At 40.5% G+C, this 22306-nt stretch overlaps 5 protein-coding genes across 6 annotated transcripts in view; 1 reads left to right on the plus strand and 4 right to left on the minus strand.

The window, feature by feature from the left end:
- Nucleotides 1-92: 92 nt before the first annotated feature.
- Hgsnat (Heparan-alpha-glucosaminide N-acetyltransferase) lies at nucleotides 93-4575 on the minus strand. Its single transcript, XM_017168738.3, has 7 exons — nucleotides 4153-4575; nucleotides 3910-4034; nucleotides 3490-3611; nucleotides 3256-3430; nucleotides 2528-3189; nucleotides 1810-2467; nucleotides 93-445 (listed from the first exon to the last, which is right to left on the minus strand). Exons 1-6 carry the CDS (start codon nucleotides 4294-4296, stop codon nucleotides 1980-1982), a joined length of 1716 nt encoding a protein of 571 aa, XP_017024227.1. The 5' UTR covers nucleotides 4297-4575; the 3' UTR covers nucleotides 93-445; nucleotides 1810-1979.
- Nucleotides 4576-4820: 245 nt separating this feature from the next.
- Nucleotides 4821-7843, plus strand: LOC108076051 (TBC domain-containing protein kinase-like protein). Its single transcript, XM_017168730.3, has 6 exons — nucleotides 4821-5164; nucleotides 5234-6610; nucleotides 6668-6874; nucleotides 6931-7202; nucleotides 7266-7562; nucleotides 7620-7843. Exons 1-6 carry the CDS (start codon nucleotides 4969-4971, stop codon nucleotides 7722-7724), a joined length of 2454 nt encoding a protein of 817 aa, XP_017024219.1. The 5' UTR covers nucleotides 4821-4968; the 3' UTR covers nucleotides 7725-7843.
- A 539-nt stretch (nucleotides 7844-8382) lies between these two features.
- Nucleotides 8383-14729, minus strand: LOC108076054 (zinc finger protein 567). 2 transcript variants are annotated; one of them, XM_017168739.3, is made up of 6 exons: nucleotides 13980-14729; nucleotides 12372-12761; nucleotides 9774-9906; nucleotides 9492-9676; nucleotides 8849-9431; nucleotides 8383-8794 (listed from the first exon to the last, which is right to left on the minus strand). In XM_017168739.3, the coding sequence occupies exons 1-6, from the start codon at nucleotides 14016-14018 to the stop codon at nucleotides 8550-8552; spliced, it is 1575 nt and encodes a 524-aa protein (XP_017024228.1). In that variant the 5' UTR covers nucleotides 14019-14729; the 3' UTR covers nucleotides 8383-8549. The 2 variants fall into 2 exon arrangements, with proteins under 2 accessions (XP_017024228.1, XP_017024229.1); XM_017168740.3 differs by lacking the exons at nucleotides 12372-12761; nucleotides 13980-14729 and adding an exon at nucleotides 10633-10783.
- A 313-nt stretch (nucleotides 14730-15042) lies between these two features.
- LOC108076113 (pH-sensitive chloride channel 2) lies at nucleotides 15043-16907 on the minus strand. The gene is made up of 2 exons (XM_017168839.3): nucleotides 16396-16907; nucleotides 15043-16326 (listed from the first exon to the last, which is right to left on the minus strand). Exons 1-2 carry the CDS (start codon nucleotides 16820-16822, stop codon nucleotides 15146-15148), a joined length of 1608 nt encoding a protein of 535 aa, XP_017024328.1. The 5' UTR covers nucleotides 16823-16907; the 3' UTR covers nucleotides 15043-15145.
- Nucleotides 16908-19726: 2819 nt separating this feature from the next.
- Nucleotides 19727-22306, minus strand: part of LOC108076115 (uncharacterized) — a 105120-nt gene continuing 102540 nt past the window's right edge. Inside the window, exons 8-9 of the mRNA XM_017168843.3 lie at nucleotides 19928-20842; nucleotides 19727-19864 (exon numbers count right to left, since the gene is read on the minus strand). Coding sequence (XP_017024332.1) covers nucleotides 19989-20842 — 854 coding nt within the window. The 3' untranslated portion in view covers nucleotides 19727-19864; nucleotides 19928-19988. The remainder of the gene's footprint in view (nucleotides 19865-19927; nucleotides 20843-22306) is intronic.

Below are 22306 nucleotides of genomic sequence, written 5' to 3' on the forward strand. Positions count from 1 at the left end.
TATTTAATTTTAAATTTTGAGAAAAATCGAAAACCGAAAACCTTACCCTAGACATTAGTTTATGTACATACGATTTAAGCCAGCCTAACGACTTGTTTTTGTCCAGCAGCACTCTTATCTATATATATATATCTCGTCTATATATACCCCACATCCTCTGCGATTCTCGAGCAGGCTAAACACAAAACGGAAGACGGAGAAAAGCATTTTGAAAGCGATCAATCGCTGTAGTTGGACGTGTAGAGTAGTGCAGTGCCCTAGTAGTCTGTAGTTAAAACACACACACACGCTCGATCTTGAACACACGCTTGATCCTGCACACACACGCTTGATCCTGCACTCCACACCGATATCGATCCACGGATCACAGCCAGGCGTTGGAGTGGAAGGAGGCCAGCGATGGAACCACCCGGTAAACACACAAAGTATAGCCTTAGGAGAATGCCTAAAAAGCAAACAAAGCAAAAAACAAAAAAAAACCCATTAAGTGTGTGTTGAAAGAGCAATGTTTTTTAAATTTAAATAAAAGTCAACTTTTTGAAAATAAACTAAAGATGTCTTTTGAATTTATGGGTTGGAAATTATACTGTTATTTAGCTGGGAAATAACTTTTAAAAACGGAAATACATATAAACATTTTTTTGAATTTTTTTGTAGGAAATATTTAAGGAATTATAGTGAAACTTTGCAGATAATTAAAAAAGAAATCGGAAATAATAATACAAATATTTTATAAACCATATTTTACAAAATGGCGGACCTTTGGAATAACTATGCCGCAGCACATTCTAAAGTTTTTAATAAATTATTTATTTTTTTTATATTTTTAATCATTCTAAAATTTTTTAAATTTAAAAAATGTTTATATAATAATTTTAGGGAAAATCAAAATTTAAAAAATGTATAACTAAGCAAAAATGAATTAATTAATTAAACTAATTATTAATTTAATTTAATTAATTTCAATTGGGAAAACTGTTTTGGGTTAGTTTTTATAAAGTTAATAAATCTGCATCTTCATTTAAAATTTAAAAAAATTTAATTTTTATAAAATTTTGAAATACTTTAAACTTAAAATTTCGATAAATTGATAATTTTAAAGAAAAAGTTAATTTAAATTTAGAAAAAAATTTTACATTTTTTTTTCGAAATGTTAAGTTTAAAAATAATATAACTTCGCCAAAAAATCGATAATTTTAAATCGGAAAACAGTTTTATGTTAGTTTTTATTAGATTAACAAATCTGCATACCGAAATAATTATTAAAAATTTTTTTTATTTTTTTCAATTTTTGAAAAATTTAATGATGTAACCCCTTATCAAATTTCGAAAAAATTTGTACAAATTTTTTTTTCTAGGGACATGGCTGAAACGATTTGGCTGGTGAGGCTGATCAAGAATATATATGGTTTATAGGGTCGGAAATGAATTCTTCCGACTGAAATTTAAATTTTAAAAATTAAAAAAAATGTTAATATTATTTTGTATGACACTTTTCAAGAAAAGTAAAACTTGAAAGAAAATATCAAAGCTCGACGAAAAAGGAATTAATTTTAATTTTTTTGTTTTGTTTATGTTTTATAAATTTACAAACTAATTTAAATATTTTTAAGAACTTTTTTTTAACAAATTAAAATTTTTAGATTTTTTACTAGCTTCTAACTGAAATTGTAGTAACCTTAAAGGGGTATTAAAATTTAAATATTTATCCATAATTTAATATAATTTAAAAAAAAAAATTAATATAATTTTTCAAAACCCAAAATCAAGACTACTTGACTTTTAAAAACTGGTATTTAATATATGTACCTCTCGCTCTCTTGCAACGAAAACTTTTCTGTTAATTTACAAATACTAAATATTTATTATGATTTGTGCCTTGATGGAAAATTCGTCGTTGGAAATCCGTAAAAATCACAATGTATGTACAAAAGGCTAAATTATTTGGCAAGTGGATATATGCACATATATTTTGTGCTTTACAGGCTGTAGTAGAACTCGCGGGCGTCCAGATACAGGGCTATGCCCACCCAGACTAGGGTGTTCCAGGTGGCCTCCAGCAGGAGCATAAAGTGCGTGTTCATCGGTCCGATTCGCCAGTGCCAAGGGAGCATTTTGTGCATCACCGAATGGCCGACATACATCACAATGGCATTCATGCCGCATTCGGTAAAGGGATAACCCGACCAGCTCCACCTCTCCCTGACGTCTATAAAGTAATAGAGCAGCGAGAGGATCACCAGGGCCAGGCTGGCGGTGACGCAGACAAAGGACAGCGACCAGAGATTCTTGTTCACCGGTATGGCGCCGCCCTCACGTGAGAAACCGCACAGAGCGCCGCCGATGAGGCCCAGCAGGATGGCCAGGACCAGCCAGCGACGAATGCGTGACTGCCAGGTGGAATGCACCAGCAGTGTCAGGCCGGCAAAGCCACCCAGCAGCACCTGCACCACGCTCAGGATGCAGCCTGTCAAGGAAAGAGATTAAATTTCGAAAAAGTCTTTCCCTAAAACTCCAGAAAACTCACCGAAAATACCCTCCGGATCGAAGGCCGTGGAGTCGTAGACATACTTGGCCGTCGGATGCTGATAGATGTGCGCCTGTCCCAGCACCTGGAGATCCACATAGCCCGCAGCTCCTCCAATGCACTGGGGATTTGCATTGTAATCGTGCTTGCCGCCGGGTCCCAGATATCCCCGCGGACAGCCAGGCACGCGTAGGCCAAAGGTCAGCCCCAAATAAGTGGCCACTAGGGCCAGCAGCACGGCCAGCTCACCGCTAAACAGGCAGACATCATGCACGGCCCGTTGCCAGGAGCTTTGCGGACTTATAGGCTCCCGGCGGCTGCACAGCGTGTGCAAGATGCCAACGACCAGGAATGCCACGCCAAAGCGTTGCAGTACGCCCATGAGACGCAGTTGCTCCAGATTCGTGCCACTCATCGAGTTGAGGCAGATGCCAATGGCAAAAAGCTTGATTGAGCGCCACAAGATGCGCAGGCAAATCCTGGACTTGCTGCTGCCGCGCGAGAGCTGAGACTTTACGGAAAGCGGAATGCAGACGCCCATGATCCAGAGGAAGGACGGAAAGACCAGGTCGGCCAGGTGAAGGCCATTCCAGGCAGCATGCTCGATCCAGGTGTAGCCGCCGCCGCCGCTATTCACAAAGATCATCAGGACAATGGAAAGGCTGTGCGAGAAAAGAAAGTAGAAGTATTTTAAACAAGTCTAAAAGAAGTCTAAAGACCAGGCTTACCCCCGAAAGGTGTCCAGGCTGCGCAGGCGCTTCCTTTGCGTTGCCTTGGCAGCAGCTGCTCCAATGCTGTCGGCGGCAGCGTCGGCCTCATCGTAGCGATAACACCGCCAGGCGCAGCTAGCCAGCTTCAGCAAGATTAGCAAAGCGGCAACCAGAACGAAGACGGCCAGGAATGCTGCGGGGGGGATAAGTGATAAGAACGTATCTGGAGTGGCCAGCAATTGGAGCTCTCACCGTAATTGATGGGCACTCCCGGTTTGTCCACGGCAAAGGCGCAGGTACCATTGGCATCCAGGGTCAAGTTGTAGACTCCAAACTCCTGCAGGTCAGTGCGACGCAGCCAGCAAAGCGAGGAGCTGCCAAAGTAACCATAATCATAACCAGAACGAGAACGCAGAACGGAGAAATCGATTAAACTTGAGAGGAACTTGTATAATTGCCTAGTTAAGCTGTTTTCGCTTAAACTAGTTGGCATACAGTGGGTATTGCCTAAGTGTGACACGCAATGTAAGAGTTTAATAGAGAGGAAACTAAGTAATCGATCTTGGGAAACTTCAATTAATACAAGCTAATTTTAATTAAAATATGTATATATCAACAGGTGTTTAGCTTAATCGAATGGCCACTGTGCCAAGCACAGTGGTGTCTACCTACACATTGTCGTAGGCATAGTGACCCTGATCGTGTTCGAATATTTTGAAATTTAGCGCATATGCAGAGCTCAAACGTAACGGTTCGTCGTCGTCTGCGGGCAGAGCTTTCACTTTGGTGTATGGGCACTGCAAACGAAACGGAATTTAATACAGAAAATGACATAAAATCGAATTAAAGCTAATTGGAGTGAAATTGAAAGCGAAACCGATTGCGCATCGCATCACGCCTGTAACAATTGATTACCGTATAGCACTCGTCGGACAGTGTGTACAGGTATGTGCGCTCCGGGAAGTGCGACGCCAAGTACAGGTAGGCCTCGTCCACGGACAGGGCTCGCATATCTAGATTCCGCCACTGCGGCTCTGTGTATTCCACGAATAGCGACATTTTTTTAAATTACATTTGCACAAAAACAAAAAAACATAAAACAAATGCAACTGCAAACTTGCAATAACTTGCATTAACTTGCACTCTTTACACACACACACAACGCTCGGGGGGAAAACTCTATGCCCGCACACACACGCACACGGCGAGCGACTAACTAAGCTGAATTCGCCATCGACATTATGGTTAGCACAAGCTCGGAGCTCTAAATAACAAAACAATTTCGAGTGCGCAATAAAAACACAAAATCGCAAGTGGCACTAACAACAACAAAAAAACACTAAAAGCAACAGCAGCAACAACAAATAACAAACCGATGGGGGCGCGGCCAGTGTTGCAAAATGAGCAAAGCAGGGCAAGGGCTGCCAGACTGTTGGCATTACAATTAGTTTTTTAAGTAATTTATTATTTAAATAAAATATTTAAATTTTAAAAACGTATAAACCCTTGCTTTATATTGTATTTAATTAATTTTGTTATTATTTAATTAATCTTAATTTTAGGGGGCGTTTCACCACTTGCCTCGGTCTGGCAACGCCGTCAGCTGATTCGCTGCCAAAAAAAAAGAAAAGAAAAGAAATTGTTGCTTTTCTCTGATGTCGTCGTCCCAGGAATCCTAAGAACTCCACATCCCGGAACCGCATCCACATCCGCTTCACACCAGGACCAAGGATGACCGGCAGGCAGGAGAGCCGCCGCCTGTGCGCCGTCACCTTCTTTGCCAAACTGCATCCGGGTGACGTCTGCGGCAGCAATGGCCTGCCCCTCACGCCCAACTCCATTGCAATCCTGGGCCGGGCCCAGAAGCTCAAGGAGCTGCAGGACGAGCATTTGTGTCAGTATCTGGATGTGATACGGGGCAAGCATGGTCGGTTTTTGGCAGGAGAGATCACCCAAGGAATCGCCTTTAAATCACCTGAAATCACTTCTTTTCCAGAACGCACCATTGTGGTCTCCGAGTATCTGGGTCTCTCGCTCGAGGACTATGCCAAGCGCAATCCACCCCTGTCGCTGGCCCAGATCCTGCGGATCTTTTACCAGGTGGCCTGCGGTATAAACGTGCTCAGTCAACATCATCTGGTGGCCCACAATCTAGAGCCCAAGCATGTTCTCATCTCCGACGATGGCCGGCGCATCAAGCTCTTCAACTATGGGCTGCATCACATGACCAAGGGCGGCTGCTATGTACCCTTTCCCATTGGCAATATACGGTATATGTCACCGGAGCGGCTCCTCGGTCTCAATGGGAATGTCAAGAGCGATGTGTGGGCTCTGGCCATGCTGGTGGTGGAACTAGTGCTCCAAATTGAACTCTGGCCCAAACTGAAACTCTCGAATGTGATTCGAAAGATCTTAGCCTTTGGCCGGAGCAATGGGGTGCTGGAGAAGATTGCCCGAGAGCATCAGTGCTATGAACGTTATGTTTCCATGGACAAGGATCTGCGGCAGTTGCTGGAAAGCTGCCTGCAGGTGCTGCCCAAGAAGAGACCGCTGCCACAGGAGCTGCTAAAGCAGCCCATCTTTGAGAGCGTTTTGGCAGAGTTGAAGAAGGAAAGGGATCAGGAGATCCAGGAGAACCAGGAGCATGTGCCTCTCCTGCTGCGCTGCCCCTTGTCCCAAATCTATCATTTGTGGCAGCTGGCCGGCGGTGATGTCCAGGCGGAGCTCAAAAAGGAGGGCCTTATACGCAGCGAGGCTCCTATCTTGGGTCTGCCCCAGATCGTGCGTTTGAGTGGGGCTAGCGTGTGTCCGGGTCGCAGCCAGGCCCAACTCATGGACGATCGTGTGGTGCCGCTGAGGCTGAAGGCTTTGCTCCAGCGACTAAGTCGCCTGCCGGCTGATGTCTACTTTCCGCTGCTCCATTCCCCACGATTTCCTGCCCACTTTGCCCGCGAGCTGCAGGCCTTGCCGTTGGTGATCCGGGAGAAGGACATTGAGTATCAGTTTCAAAGGGTTCGCCTTTTCACACGCCTCCTGCAGGGTTATCCTCACACGGCGGAGCAGCTGCGTCGCGAGGCTTCCGTGGATGTTCCCCCACTGCTGCGTGGCCCCATTTGGGCTGCTCTGCTGGATGTGGTGCCCAATGGTAGTTATTGCAAAATAGACAAATTCACGGCCACCAGCACTGATCGCCAGATCGAGGTGGATATACCGCGTTGCCATCAGTATGATGAGCTGCTGTCCTCGCCGGATGGGCATCGCAAGCTGCGACGGCTGCTCAAGGCCTGGGTCACCGCCCATCCGCAGTATGTGTACTGGCAGGGATTGGACTCGCTGACGGCGCCGTTTCTCTATCTCAACTTTAACCATGAGGGTGAGTTGAAGCCTAATCCTTTGAAGAATCCTTTAAGTAATCCTAAACCTCCCTTAGAGTTGGCCTTTCTTAGCCTTTTCAAGTTTATACCCAAGTATCTGCAGTGGTTCTTTCTCAAGGACAATTCGGCGGTGATCAAGGAGTATCTAAGCAAGTTCTCCCAGCTGACGGCCTTCCATGAGCCTCTTCTGGCCCAGCACTTGGCCAGCATTAGCTTTATACCAGAGCTCTTTGCCATACCCTGGTTTCTGACCATGTTCTCGCGTGAGTTTTAGCTTTTCTTTTCATAATTTTAGTGGGTTTATAGCTTTGGCTTTTAGATGTTTTTCCCCTGCACAAGATTTTGCATTTGTGGGACAAACTCATGCTGGGCGACAGTTCGTATCCTTTGTTCATTGGCATTGCCATTCTCCGCCAGCTGCGCAGCACTTTGCTCTCCTCGGGCTTCAACGAGTGCATATTGCTCTTTTCCGATCTGCCAGACATTGTGATGGAGGGCTGTGTCTTGGAGTCCCAGAAGATGTACGAGGTGACACCCAAAAGCATAACGCATCGTCAGCATGCCCTGCATCAACAGCAGCCTCACTCGCTGGTGCGGTTTTTCTCTCCCTTAAAAATTTTAACAAATAAGAAAAGAGCTTAAATTTCCTCCCAGGACATTGGCGTAACGGAGGTGGAACTGAAGCATTTGCAGCTGGAGCAGTGTCCTCGTATTAGCGCCAAGGATGTGCAGGCTTTGCTTCTGTATTCCCCCTCAGAGCTGGCTCTTGTGGATCTACGCAGCGTGGTGGAGTATGGACGTGTTTATGTCCCACACAGCATCAATATACCCTTTGCCACCGTTCAGCTGGGTGACCAGCGGCTGGAGGCTTTGCCAGTGGCCAATGTGGAGACGCAGCTACGCGGAAGGATTGTGGTCTGCGTGAGCAATATACATCAGCATTCCGTGGAGGTGATTGAAACTCATTCTTTAGTGAACTTTATATTAATTTTCCCCTTTGATTCACAGTTTTCGCACTTTCTGGTGGCCTGCGGCATCCAGCGCACCTGCATCCTGCACAAGGGATTCAATGTCCTGCACTCCATTGAGCCAAATATACTCATCTCGAATTGAGGGTCTCCTCGTTGCTTCTGCTTCGTGTTTTTTTAGCCTAAGCTCAATGTGTACATTTCTTATCTTTTATATTATCTTTATATATAATATATATATAAAATATATACATTTGCAGAATATATATAGAGGATTCTTCACGGGGGGTTTCCCTTTAATATAAACTAGTTTTCTTGTTTTTCTCTCGACATTTTCCTTATGTCTTGATTCTTTTTCTCATAATGGTTTTATTAAAAAAAAAAAAATAAAAACACTTAAGCTAGAATTGCTTAACATAAATACATATATATATACCGAATTTAATAGCAATTTTTATGTGTATTACTTTATGTTTTAATATTTACTTGTAATTGTAGGTTGTTTTTCTTTTGAAATTTTTTGCTTTTACATTAAAAAATTATTTAGATTCGATTCAAGTTACTCTTCTAAGCATGTATATGCATGTCTATGCATGTTTATATAAGTATATATAAAGATGGGTAACGGGGAAGAGTACATAAAACTGAAATATTGCTGGTCCAAACTGAACCAGCAGCTTGCTCACTCAATAATATTCATTCATTTCATTTTAATGCATGCTAGGCAATTTTGTACACAAAAAATAGAAAGAAAATACAAGTTTTAAAAAAAAAGAAACTTCAATTATAGAGAAATCTTGGAATATTTTGTGTGGGACTGCAGTGTGTGATGCTACTTTGGCTATGGCTTTAGGGCTAATCAGGATTGTGTTTTTATGTTTTTTTTTTTTTTTTTTAATTTTTCTTTAAGCTTAGAGAGACCTTCTTTCCTTTGCTCCTTTCCTTCACTTTCCTTTCTTTCTAACCTACTCTACTTAGTGGGTATGAAGCGCGCCTTGACTGCCTGACCCATTGGCAAATGCAGATGCTGTTGCTGCTGTTGTTGTTGTTGCTGCTGCTGCTGCTGCTGCTGCTGCATGTGCTGGTTAATCTGCTGCTGAATGGACAGGCCGCTGGCACTGCTGATATGCTGGCTGTGTAGCGGCTCATTGATCTCAATTTTGATGGCCGTGGCGGCCAAAGCCGCCTTGTTCTTGTTCTTCGGCGGGCGTCCTCCTAAAGAATAAAGCAAATTTAATAAATGAAAAGGAAAATTGCTTACAAACTTACGCTGCCCCGTCGTATGCTGCAGCGATAACGGCTGTCCAATCATTGCCAGCGGCTGCTGCTGCCCCGACTGCATATGTCCCGTCTTTTTGGAACGCTTCGGCGGCGGCAGTTCATGATGCGAATGGCTGGTTAACAGATGCTTGGACAGATGCTGGCGTACGGCAAAGGATTCGGCACAATTGGCCACCGGGCAGGAGAGATAACGGCCCTCGACATGCCGCTGCACATGCTTCTTGAGCAGCGATTCCTGATTGAAGCTGCTCGGGCAAATGTCGCACTTGAACTTGAACTCATCGTGCATCTTGAGGTGCTGATCCAGATGCGCCTGCTGCAGGAACTTCTCATCGCATTTGCCGCACTCGTACGGAAAGGCCAAACCGTGCGTCTTCATGTGCGTATGCAGCTGTGATTGCAGCTTAAAGTTCTTCTCCGGACAGCGGGGACAGTAGTAGCCGGTGACACCGGCATGCGCCTGCAAATGCTGATTGAGTGAGGTCACCTGTGTGAACTTTTTGTTGCAAACATTGCAGCAATATTGCTGCACCTTGTGGTGCGACTTCATGTGATTGTTTAGATTCGTCACCTGTAAAAGATTAGGTTTTGGGCTTTGGGTTTAAAGGAGATGAGGAAGCTATCTCCTCACCTGGGCGAAACTGCGACCACACTCGGGTTCATTGCAGACAAACGGACGCTCGCCGGTGTGCAGGCGCCGATGATTGTTCAGGTTGGTGATCTGGGTGAAGGTCTTGCCGCAGTCCACGCACTGGTACGGACGATCGTTTGTGTGGATGCGCTCGTGGTTCCGCAGATTGGCCGCCTGCGTGAAGCCTGGGAACAACACGGAGAGAGGGAGAAGAAGTCTTTATTATATCCGAAAGATACATGTGTATCTGAAAGATACATGTTTATCCGAAGGATAACCCACCTTTGTGGCAGTAGGTGCACACAAACTTACGCTCCGCGGAGTGATTCCGTATGTGCGTCATGAGCGAGGATTTGCGCGAGAAAGTCTTGTTGCATAGTGGGCAGGAGCCCTCCTCGTTGAATATCAGATCCACCTGCAAAGAGAGTAGAAGAAGGAGCATTAGTAGAGGTGTAGAGAAGGGATGGGTAAGACTTTCAACAGGGAAAAAACGGACAGAAAGCTGAAACATAGATTTATTTTATTTATATTTCCTTTGTTTATTATATTTATTTAATTTATTTAATATTTTTAATTTATTGAATTTAATTAATTTTTTAAATTTTTTTCATTTATTTAATTTTTTAAATTTTTTAAATTTATTGAATTTATATTATTTAATTTAATTAATTTATTTCATATATTTAATTTACTTAATTAATTAAATTTACTCAATTTATTTTTACTTATTTTATTTTTTTTATTTTAATTTATTTCTTATATTTAATTTATATTTTTCTATTTATTTATTTATTTTTATTTCAAATATTAATTTTTTTAATAAAGAAACATGAATGGGGTCTAATATTAAATGTCGAGTCCACAAAAAACTCTGTTTTTTTATTATTATTATTTAAAAATTAAGCAGGAATTACTAGTATTATCTTCTCAATAAAAATAAGCTTTCTTCTCTTTTAATTCAAGAAATCCAAGGGAATTTTTGACATTAGATTTTTGAACCTCACAGAAATACTCCCACAGTTTACAATGACTTAAAACCGGATACTCCTTCAAGCTTTATTTATCCCAATTCTATATGGAAGATTCTCTGAAGAAAGAGCGGAAAATAGCCAAACTAAGAATCCCGGGGTGCACTACTCACGCTCAACAATCTGGCGGCCAAGAGAACGGATTGCAAATTCCCGTGCGAATTCAGTTTGTTTATTGCGCGTATGCCGCCCCGTCTTTACCGAATTAAATACTAAATATTTTTAAAATATTTCAAATTATTATTATGATTTTTTTCGCTTGCTTTTTTTGCGTGCCACGCACACCAACACACCGAAAGAGTCAGCGGAAAATGAATTTTTTCCGCTTTACACAGCGCACAAAAAGCGCTGCTCTGCGCAACGCCAGCTACGACGTTGACGTCGACGTAGCCCGAGCAGAGCAGATATTAATGGAAAAAGAAGAACAAAATATATACGTATATATGTATTTATATATATATATATATATATAAAATATAAAGGAAAACAAGAAAGTGAGCAGCAACAATAGCAGCTAGTCGAATGTCAAATACCCTACTTTTAAATTGAAACTTAAAAGCTTTTTCAAATAATATAAATAAGTACATATAATAAAAAAAATAAATAAATAATAAAAAAATATACAAAATACGCTATAAATTATAACTTTATATAAGATTTATAATTTATTTTAAATAAAGTAATATAGCTACTATTTTCGGCTTATTTTTGTATATTATTGAAAAACTGAATATAATTATATTTTAATAATATATTTAACACCTTAAATTAATAATTGAAATATTTAAATAAAAATAAAGTTCTAAGCTATGTTTAGAACTAGATATTATAGGGCATTCTCCCTAGTCGACCTGCTTCGTTCTTAATTTTATTTATTTGTCTTCTTTTTCTTTTTGTTTTTTTTTTAATTTTTTTTTTTTTTTTTTGCAGTTCTCTGTTGCATGATGGAAAAAGAAGAAGAAAGGCAACAAGAACATGCAAAGAAACGGGCGAAATAAGAAGTGAGTGAAGAAGAAGAAGCAGAAGAAGAAGAGGCTATGAATGTGCAGGCAAACGTATGTAAGCCGCTGTGTATTTATGTATATTCTTGCTTTGTGAGTGTGGGAGTTGTGAGAAAAGGAAAAAAAAACAGCACAACAATAATAAACAAGTGCAGCAAAAGTAGAAAGAAAAAGAAAAGAAGAAGGAGAAGCCAAAGGAGCAAGAGTGCCCTCTCCCCTCCACAGAGCCACTACCAGAGGGGTGTGCATTACAGTGGGCGGGAGGGAGATAGCACCCCTAGAAATCTAATCAGAATAAAAAGGGGGAAAGGTTAGATCCAGGATTTGTTGTGATATATGTAATTTTTAAATACATATAATTTTAGTAATTAAATTAATTTACAAATGTTAACAAATATTTTCAACAATTTAGAAATTATTTGGTAATACGAAATTAATATATACAAAAAATGTAGGAACTTGTTGCATTAGGATAATATAAAAAATAAACAGAAAAATATATCTTTTTTAAATTTAATATTTTCTGTATTAGAGCTTTTTATGTCCACGTATGTATGTATGTATATTAGTAACTACCTTTTGTTTAAATTAGGTCATTGCGCTGTCATTTGAATAAATGCCAATTAGCTTTTTATACATATGTACATATATTGTATGTATGTACATACCTAATGCATTTATAAAGTAATTACAGTTTGGCCTATTTTAACCCAACCCCCCCTGATGTTATCAAGGATTTAAGAAATATTATAATCACCTGACCCCCCTCATCTACCTGTTCCCCTGCATATCCAACACTGTCTACAGGGAAGACGAAAGGGACTGAAACTGAAACGGGATTGGAAACTTACATCTTCGGAATCGTCCTGCGATTGTAGATTCTCGGAAGAACTCGATGATTGCATTTGCTGCTGTTGCTGCTGCTGCTGCGCCTGCTGATGCTGCAATTGCAGCACGGCAGCAGCGGCGGCGGCGTTGGCGGCATTACCGCCGCCACCGTTCGTCAGCTGGGTGACGGCGTCGCTGTCGCTGGAGGATGCCGTTGACGTCGAGGATGCAGCAGCAGCGGCTGCTGCTGCAGCGGCAGCAGCTGCGGCAGCCGAGGCGGCAACAGCGGCCGCTGCGGGCGTTGACGTCGCTGCCGCTGCCGCCGCAGCCGATTGATGGAAGTTGGAATTATTTGTCAACTGTTCCGAGCAGCGGACGCACGTGGGTATGCTGTAGCCGGGCACCTGGAAGAGCTGCAAGAGAGAAAGAAATGATCAAATCACAGGCAACAATTAGTTGGAAAGTCTGGTTGGATAGTTGGATGGACAGAAATGCAGAATGTAATAACAATAATGCTTTTTATTTATTGTGTCAGCCCAACCTTATTCACCCATCATCTACCCCCCTCTCCCCGCACTCCTGTCTCTCGAACTAGAAATAACAACCGAGAAGATAAACACACACACGCATGCACAAAAAATATAAAAAAAAGAACAGAGAAAAGAAAATAACAACAACATACATTCATAGCAAGTTGTTGTTGTTTTCATTTCGTGTTATTTTTTTTTTCTCTTCGTACAGCGTTTTGTTATTCTTTCGCTTTTTGTTTTGTTTTGCCGCCGCACTGCCAGCGCTCACAGCAGAGGCGTCCGCCAAAGGGGACGGTCGATATTTGAGGAATTCAGAAATCAAAACAGAATTATTTTATTTAAAGGAAAACTTTAGAAATTAAAAGGCACTATTTAATTGTATCAACTCCTTTGTCTTTTGAGTGCAACCCCTTTAAAACGAAAGCTCTACGACGTCACTGTCGCCTGGCTGCCTTGGCGCAATTTCTGTCATTTTGTTTTATTATGTATTTCTTTTCGTGCGGTTGATGTTGGTTGGGGAGGGGGGGCGCAGAGAAGGAGGGGGCAGAAGAAGAAGAAGAAGGGGAACTGTTGAAAAGGAGTCAAAGTGAAAAGCAAGCGGCGTAAGCAAAATGTAAAAATAATATTTTTTCAAGTTGTCGGCTTGAACAACTTTTTGGGCTGAGTTGGCTAAAAATAAAAATTGTTCAGCAATAGTTTGGGGTCGCATATGTGTATTTGTTTGTGTGTTGTTTTCGTCTCTGTGCCTCACTCTCCCTCTCTAGTTCTCTCTCTCTCTCTTTTTGAATGTGTGTGTGTGTGTGTGTATGCGAGCCGAACTTTTGCTTTTGCCTGGGAGTGAGAAAAAGAAGGCAATGCGCGCGCTTTTCAACCCCCACCCCACGTCCTTTTCCCACTCCCACTCCCCCCGTTCATCCATCTCACATCCTCTCATCGTCCCTCCCGTTTCAACAATAACAGTTGGAAAGCAGAATCCCTGGCAAAATTCAATTGTTTAAAAAAATCAATAGAAATAACAAAATACACACCACTGACAGTTTTGTTGCATACATGTGTGTATATCGTTTTTTTTTTCTTGTATTGTTGTTGTTTTGTTCTTACCGTTGCCGTTTGGAAGCATAATCTACAGATGGTGTCCATAATGTTGAAGAGAGAGTAAGAAGAATTGGTAGCAGTGGCGGCAGCGGGCGGGAGCAGGACAACGTGCGTTGCACGTCTGCAGTTCCTCTTATTGTTGTCTTGCAGTTGTTGTTGCTACTATTGCGGTTGTTTCTGTTGCTGTTGTCCTTCTCGCTCGCGAAGGAAGCGGCGACAGCGGTAAACTTTACCGGTGGTTATCCATTTACGCCTCCTTAGCTTTTTTTTTTCCTTATTTATAATTGTTGTTTTTATTATTTCGTTCTGTTCTATCTGTTCGGGTCTTTAGTTTTCATAAAATGATTTTACTTTTTTATGGCATTTTTTTTTCTTTGCCTAAGCACTTCGGCGCAAAAAAAAAAATTATAAATTTGATTTATACAATATTTTCGTTGTACACACACACAGGCATATGCATGCACGCACACACACACACAGCGGCCACTTCTTCTTGTTGTTGTTGTTGCTGTCACTTCTCTTCACCGTTGTTTATGTTTGCCTTGCACTTGCACATGCGGTGCTGTTGTTGTTGCTGCGCCGTTCTTTTTTTTGCAGCTTAATTCCTTGCCTTTTTGGCGTAGTTACACGTAAAAAAAAAACAACCAAACGCGCTGGAATCTTTTTCGTATTTTTTTTCTTCATTTACAATTCACGACGAAGTTGTGTCCGAACGTTTTTGGGGCCCGATGTTATTGTTGCGCTGCGTTCGAGTGTGTGTGTGTGTGTTGGGAAAAAACGAATATGAGGTTGTTGGATACCGTAACAGTAGCGGTGCTACTCCCACACATTGGTTAAGCGTATGCTCGCCTGCGCTATAGCCATCCCTCTTATTGAATTGAGTGGCAGCATTGCCCAACACTAGTCAGCGAGTGCGCAACAGCTGGGCGCGTTATTTGAATTTTCAAAAAGAAATTGAATTTAAAAATAAACTTTCAATTTTAACATTATTTTGTTGGGATAAATATACGTAACCGTTTACTATTGAGTACAAAAGCATACAAAAAACATAAATAAACAAGAATTTACATGAGTTAACATTACATACTTTACAAAATGGCATTAAAAACCACAAAACAAGGCAAAAACAATTAAATAAGGCTTACAATTTTCCATTTAAAAGGCTTAAATCATTAAATACAATAGACAAATGTCCAAAAGAACAAATTAAAGACCAGGAAAGCCAGTGGAAAAACGAATCTAGCCCGACTATCGATCCACATGGCGATTTCCTGCGGCGTCAATGTGGTCCAGCCACTCAGATCGATCTCCTCAGCCGCCGTGTCAGCCGGATGATTGTTGTTGTTGGTGGTGGTGGTGGCACATCCCTGCGATGTGGTCGATGCGGTACTAAGGGTTCCAACCGATCTGGCCGCACCCATTGGCCCAAAGGCGCTCTCCACAAAGGTGACATCCAGCTTTTGATGGCCGGATCTCGGATTTTGCTGCTGCTGCTGCTGGCCCAGAACTTGACCTTCTTTGATTGTGGTAATGGGCAGGTTGACGGTCAAATAATTGTTAAATCCTGGCCCACCGCCCAGCGAGGCGTTATCCCCGGTCCTGTGGAGGGCCATACCCGAAAAGGAGCGGGATCTGGCATGACTACTGCGGCGCCTCAGCAGATTTGGCGACAACGTGGACTTGAGGATATGCTTGCTATTAAGCTTCTTCACGGGCACACTGTTCTTTCGCCGCCAAATTGTATTGACAAAGGCAAATTCCACCATGCTGCCAAAGATGAAGATGGTGCAGCCCAGGAACCATACCTCCGACACCTTGATATAGCTCACCTTGGGCAGGGTTTTGCCCTGGGCCGAGGCCAAGGTGATAAAGGTCAGCAAAGTGCTGGTGCCCAGCGTGATTCTTGGCGGCGCCTGATCCGCCTGCAGCCAAAAGGAGACCCATGATATGGCCACAATCAGCATGGAGGGCAGAAAGTAGTCCATCAAATAGAAACCCACCACACGGGTGAGGTGTACGGTGAAGCTTAAAGAGCTGTAATTCCCGGCAAAGGCTCCATGCCGCAAATCACTGAGATCCGCATTAATTACGGTCTCATTGGACCAGGAGCTCTGCAGCACAAACTCGGTAAGATGGAGGGCAGGATCGTATGTAATCGGTCGCTTTTGTTCCCAGTGTAGCACCAGCTCCGATGTGTTGTACATCCAGCTCTCCAGCACCGTGGAGCAATGCTGCTCGTCAAAGGGGAACTTTTTGAGATTTAGCCAGCAATATAGAGTGGCCTTGATGCGGTTTGAGACGATGACAGTGCCGTCGGGGGAAATGGAGGTGAGGATGTCCTTTTCGGTAAGGCCTGCAAATGAAGTAAACCGGTTAATTGCCACATTTTTACACAGATTTTAAGACATCGTCAAATACTCACCCAAAATGCTGGAGTCCCTTTCATTGGCCAGGAATATGTGAGGCATCCAAAGGGAGTCCCGCAGCTGCTGTTCACCCAGAATGGGCTGCTTTCTCTTGGGGCTCACGCCTCGAAAATTCAGACGGGGATCCAAATAGCGCATCTGCAGGAGGGCATAGATCTTGAATTGCAGATCGTGGGCCTCTAGATTCTGCATAAAATAGATGTATGCCCGCATATAGACATCGACGGGCAGGCGCTGGCCGCTTTCCGAGAAGGTTACCGGGCGCTCCAAGCGATCGTAGCGGCAGCCATGGGTTAATTTATCAAGTAACTGCGTCTGCGACAAACTGTCGCCATCGGCCAGCGTTGGACAGTCCTCGTCCATGGCATGCACCGTTAGGGCAACGCAATTGAGCAGGATTTTAATAACCAGCGACCAGTCCATGGCCAATTGAATAAATTAAGTCTAAAAAAAGGGAAAAAGAGAAAAATAAAACCACGCGTATAAATTGTAACGGTTAAAGCAAGATGGCGATCCAGTGTTGGCCAACGTTTAAAAGCTTTACAGTCTGTTAACTTTAGCAGGGTAATGTAAGGTGACAGAACTGTGTAAATATCGCACGAAAATCGAAATATTTAAATCTAAAAAAATTCTGTTTAAACAAATTACAATATATAATACAAATAAAAACGTAATTAATTAATTATTTATTAATTTCTCATGGAAATTAGTTAAAAATTAGGGAAATTCTTGAAGCTTCTGCGCTTAACAGCACACAGCTTGCTTTACCTAACAGCCTGCTGTTAGTGGTTTCAAAAGGCGCCTAAAATTCAAATCAACAAAATAAATGCAAATATTTCTAAAATACTCTCAAGAAAATATGCATAAGATTGTGATAATAATCAAAACATATAATATTAACATTTAACTCAATTTATTATAATAATTTAGTTTACATGCTCCCAACAGCCCACTGTAAGACTAACAGTTGACTGTTAACTAGGCGCGCAAATTGAAATATTTAAAAAATTCCATAAAAAAAAACACCACCCATAATTAACATCTTTACACATTTAAGTTTTTATTGATTTTATTTTACTGCTGCACTTGTCATAAATATACAATTGGGGTATATTTCAACATTTACAAAGTTATGCAAGTTTTTTGTTTTTATTTTAATTTTCTTTTTTTTTTTTTGGTTTTGTTGTAGTTTTCTTTTGTAGTTCAAACATTTATTTAAATTTATGAATTCGAATTCATTGATAATATGTATGCATAGTTTTATTCCTCACTTCTTCGATTTTACGCTTATTATAATTACAAAAAAAAAAAAAAAAAACAATTACCTAGATTTAATATATATATATATATATTTTATATATATTCATGTGTGTTGCATATTTATGTCGTATTTTAGTACATATTTTGTAATTTTACTAAGCTTGATTTACGTATAAAATGTGTCTTGATTATGGTAAATGGGTATTGTGGATTATGTAGTTGCGTTTCTCGGACTCTGCTTACATACATTTAAAAAAGAATTTCACTATTTTTGTTTTGTTTTGCTTTGTTTCATATATTTGTTTATCTTTTGTTTTTATTCGTACACGTAGAAAGTGGAATTTCGAATATATCGAAGAGGGGAGAACACCTGTCTTTGAAAAGGGCAATGAGAGGCGGAAGCTGAGGTTAAACACAAATGTGGATTGTTTTTAGTACAAGATAATGGTTTAAAATATAAAATAGAAAGAAAATAAAAACATATAAAAAAGTTTTTAATTTATGGCACAATTTATTTATTATTTTCTTTAAATAATTATTTAATTTGCTTAATTAAACAAAAGAATAATTTATTATAAATATTATAAATAATAAATTATTATTTTATTTAATATCAATAATAATTAAAAGAAGGTCATTAAGTGTAAAGTACACAAGGAACTCCTTCATTATTAGCTATTTTCCCTTTTTTAATTAAAAAATAATATGTTAATCTTAATTAAATTTTAAAAAAATGTATTTTTATTTATTTTCCTTTTTTTTTTAATAATAAATATAAAATAATAATAATAATATATAAAAAATAATAATTTAAATAATAAAAAAAATAATGAAAAATAATACAAAAAGAATAAAAAAATAATATAAAAATATTATACAAAAATAAAATAAATAAATTTTTGGTTACGTTTTTTTTATTATTTTTTTTATTAAAAAAAAAGGAAATATTTTTCTTATTATTTAAAAAAAAAATAAAAATTATTAAGAAATTTAATTCAAAATGAAATGTTATTAAATTAGGCAATTAAATTATAATTATATATAATTATTACACTTTTTTTATAAATAAATAAAATGATCAAATTGTTGTATTATTTTTTATTCTTTTTTTGTTTTATTATTTTTCATTAATTTTATTATTATTATTATTATTTTTTATTATTTAAAAGAAAATAATAAAAATTATTATGAAATTGTTCGTAAATTTTATTACTTTTTTTATTTATTATTTTGTTTTTAAACTGAACTTCCTCTCTCTTTGCCCTTTTCTTGCCTGCTTTCCCTGCTGTTTTTTGTATTTTTTTTTTTAGGTTTTATTTTTTTTAATTGTTAATGTTTTTGTTCTCTGCTGCTTTCTGTACCTTCAACTACATTGACTAGTTGCTTACACTTCTGATTTGCTTAGGAGCTATGGAAATGTATCTTCGCCTCGGCTACAACATATATATATATATATATATATATATGTATGTATATATATATAAGCTACAATATATATTATGTACAGTGATAGTTCGACTTGGGCTACAATCTCTTTGGCTGGTCCAACGGGACGCCTTAAGTTTTTCTTTTCAATTACAAACACACTTATTAGACACACTCCTTTAAACACACTCCTTTAAACACACTCCCTCCTCACAAACACACTTACTTATCCCCAAAAAAAAAAAAACAACAACACACCCATTTAGACACACTAAAAAAAAATACATTACTTTACACACTAATTTCCGATTCGATCTAGGGTTTTAGGACTATGTCTAAGGCTAATCGCTAACTAATACTGCTCCCGCTGTGGAGATTCTGTGATTCTGTGATCCTTGTGTGCCTGTGCCCCGCCTTAGATGCGATCCTTCTCCGCATGCGTCTCCTGCAGCTCCAGTTCCGTTTCCTCGGCGAGTGTATAAACACCGGAGGCGGCGGCATTAGTGCCACCCGTGGGCGTGGTCAGGACATCGAGAAGGGGACTGCTTAGCGAGGAGTAACCCAGGCCAGAGTCGCTGCCATGGGCAATGCAACTGTTGCTGGGAGTGGTCACCACCATATCGCCAGGAGCAAGTATAGCCGACGAGGAGGAGGAAGAGGAGGCGACGGCGGGCGTATAGGCGGGGGCTGGGGTCAGGCGGGCACCATTCGGATCCATGGTCAAAATGGGCACCAGCTCGTGGTTGACATAGTCTTTCATTACCAGCGATGTGGGGGTGTCTGTGGGATTACAAAAATAAATCAATTAAAGATTAAAAAAACACTTGAAAAGCTTTCACTTACCTGTCACCAGGGTCTCTTCGGTGGGGTTGCGCTGGTAAAGATGCCCTCGCTTCTCGTAGTGTCAGGATGCCGGCACATAATACTGGCCACCCTCCTCGTGCGCCACATCCATCATGGAACTGCCAGGACCACCAGGACCACCTCCTACTCCACCACTGCCAGCGGCTACCGAATTGGCGGCACTCGTCTTCTTGAACTCTACAACAATGCGTATCCGGTGGACAATCTCCTCGTGTATAACATTGAAGCACATGGCCGTCAGCGTCATCCCAGACATTATGTAAACGGAACAGAACCAGGTGGTGGCATTCGATTCCCTACGCAGTCCCGGCAGCATATCACCAAACCCAATGGTCGACAGGCTCATAAAACAAAAGTAGATGCCATCCAGAATGGGCCAGTTCTCCAGGCGATATAGAACCGCGGCTCCAAACACTATATAGATGATCATCATGGAGAAGCAGAGCAGGATGGGCGCCAGGATACTCAAGCCATGCATCGATCCCCTGGACTCGCTGGCACTCAGCGAATCAATGTCACCCAATCCACCACCACCCACCGTTGCCGCCGATGGTGGATCACCGCCGCCAGCCTCCTTTTCGGGCGTGGCATGGTACACATCCCGGACATAGTAGGGCTCCTGCATCACCGCCTGCTGCTTCCTCAGCTCCTCCTGCTGCCGCTTCCGTCGCATTCGGCGCTCCTTCTCCGCCATCCGCTTCTCGTCGTAGCAACAGTAGCCACAGTTGGAGCACAGGCAGCAGCACAGCGCCTTGGAGAAGACCTCGCGAGCCACACGGGCCAGAATGCTGCCCGTGCTGCTCAGGTAGACGAGGGTCAGTGGTATGCCAAAGAAGGCATAGGCAAGGGTGACAATCCGGCCGAGAGTAGTCCGGGGTGCAATGTTTCCATAGCCTAAAAGAGGGGGGAGGAAACAAAGAAAGAGAAGGGGTTAATAAATGGAAAGAAAACCAGGTGATATTATTTTTTAGAATTTTAAGAAATTATTTAGTTACTTTTAGTGTAAGTAACTATGTAATAGCACATATTTAATAGCACGCATTTTATTATATATAATTAATAGTCACAAATATGTATAAACACACACATGTACTCGTCTTCATTCCAGCAATGCTAGAACCAGTTGGGAATTATATGTGCACACGTGTGAGATTTTTCGGCACCACATATTTGGGGGGGTGGAATTCGCTATGGTTTTATGAAAAATTTACCAGCAAAAACAATTTTTCTTAAATTATATTTTTCTTAAATATAAATAAAATATATTTCACTTAAGTATAAAAATATATATTTTACTTAAATATAGAAAAATATATTTTTGAACGAATATGAGATATTTCTCATAAATGTATTTTCTCATAAATATATATTTTCTTATATTTATTATTATTTTGTTTATTTAATTTTAATTATTTTTTTTTATTAATTTATTATAACTTTCACATTGCATTTACCCTGAATGTTTCTACTTAATATTTTTATATTAAAATATATACCCCCCCATTAAGATTTATATTTTATTTCCTTTCTTTTTTTCTCCTTCTTTTTTTTTTGGTTTTCCCACATTAATTTGGCAAAAGTCAATTTGTGCGTTTTCCCCGAGAGAGGCCGACTTATTGACATTACCCAAATGAGCCGTAACTTCACATATAATCCCCATTTCCCTTTTACCCCCACCCCACACACACACACACTCCGCCCATGTTGTAAAGGCCACTAAAAATAATTAAGCTGGCAGAGGCAATAAAAATGCTTAACAAGCTTAAGGCCGGAAATTCCCTAAGGAAGGTAAAAAAAATATACAAAAAAAAAAAGGAAAATAAAAATAAAAATGTGGGCGGGCATTGGGAACAATTGAGCAGGTGGGCGTGACCCACACACACGCACACACACATGATGGCTGGCAGGTGTGTCATGCATAAATTTGAAAATTTCTTAATTTTATTGTTTTCTTTTTGCTCTGACGGCGGTTTTGCAATATATAAACATATATATATATTTTTTTTATTTGTGCGTGGGCGTGGTTTATTGGTTCTCCTATTTCTGTTTCTTTTTTCTCCCCCCTCCCTCCCCTTTAGCTTTTTTTATTGAACACAAATGTTGCCTGTAAGTGAGTCATTTGAGATTGAGGTGGCTGGGAGGAAGTCGCAGGAGCAAATGAATCGAATCAATATGGGGATATCACATGTGGCAGGGCTCAAGTGCCTCCGGCTCCTGTCATTTTCACAAAAGTGGGGAAAGTACCGAGGAGTACGAGGGAAAGTGCACAGGAAGAAATTTTATAAACTAGAAATTCTAGGGTTTTGAGATTCCTTAAAAAATTCAAAACATCCGAAATTTCGAGGAGTTTGAACCCCT

This window comes from Drosophila kikkawai, chromosome X (genome assembly GCF_030179895.1).
Source record: "Drosophila kikkawai strain 14028-0561.14 chromosome X, DkikHiC1v2, whole genome shotgun sequence".
NCBI classification, from domain to species: domain Eukaryota; kingdom Metazoa; phylum Arthropoda; class Insecta; order Diptera; family Drosophilidae; genus Drosophila; species Drosophila kikkawai.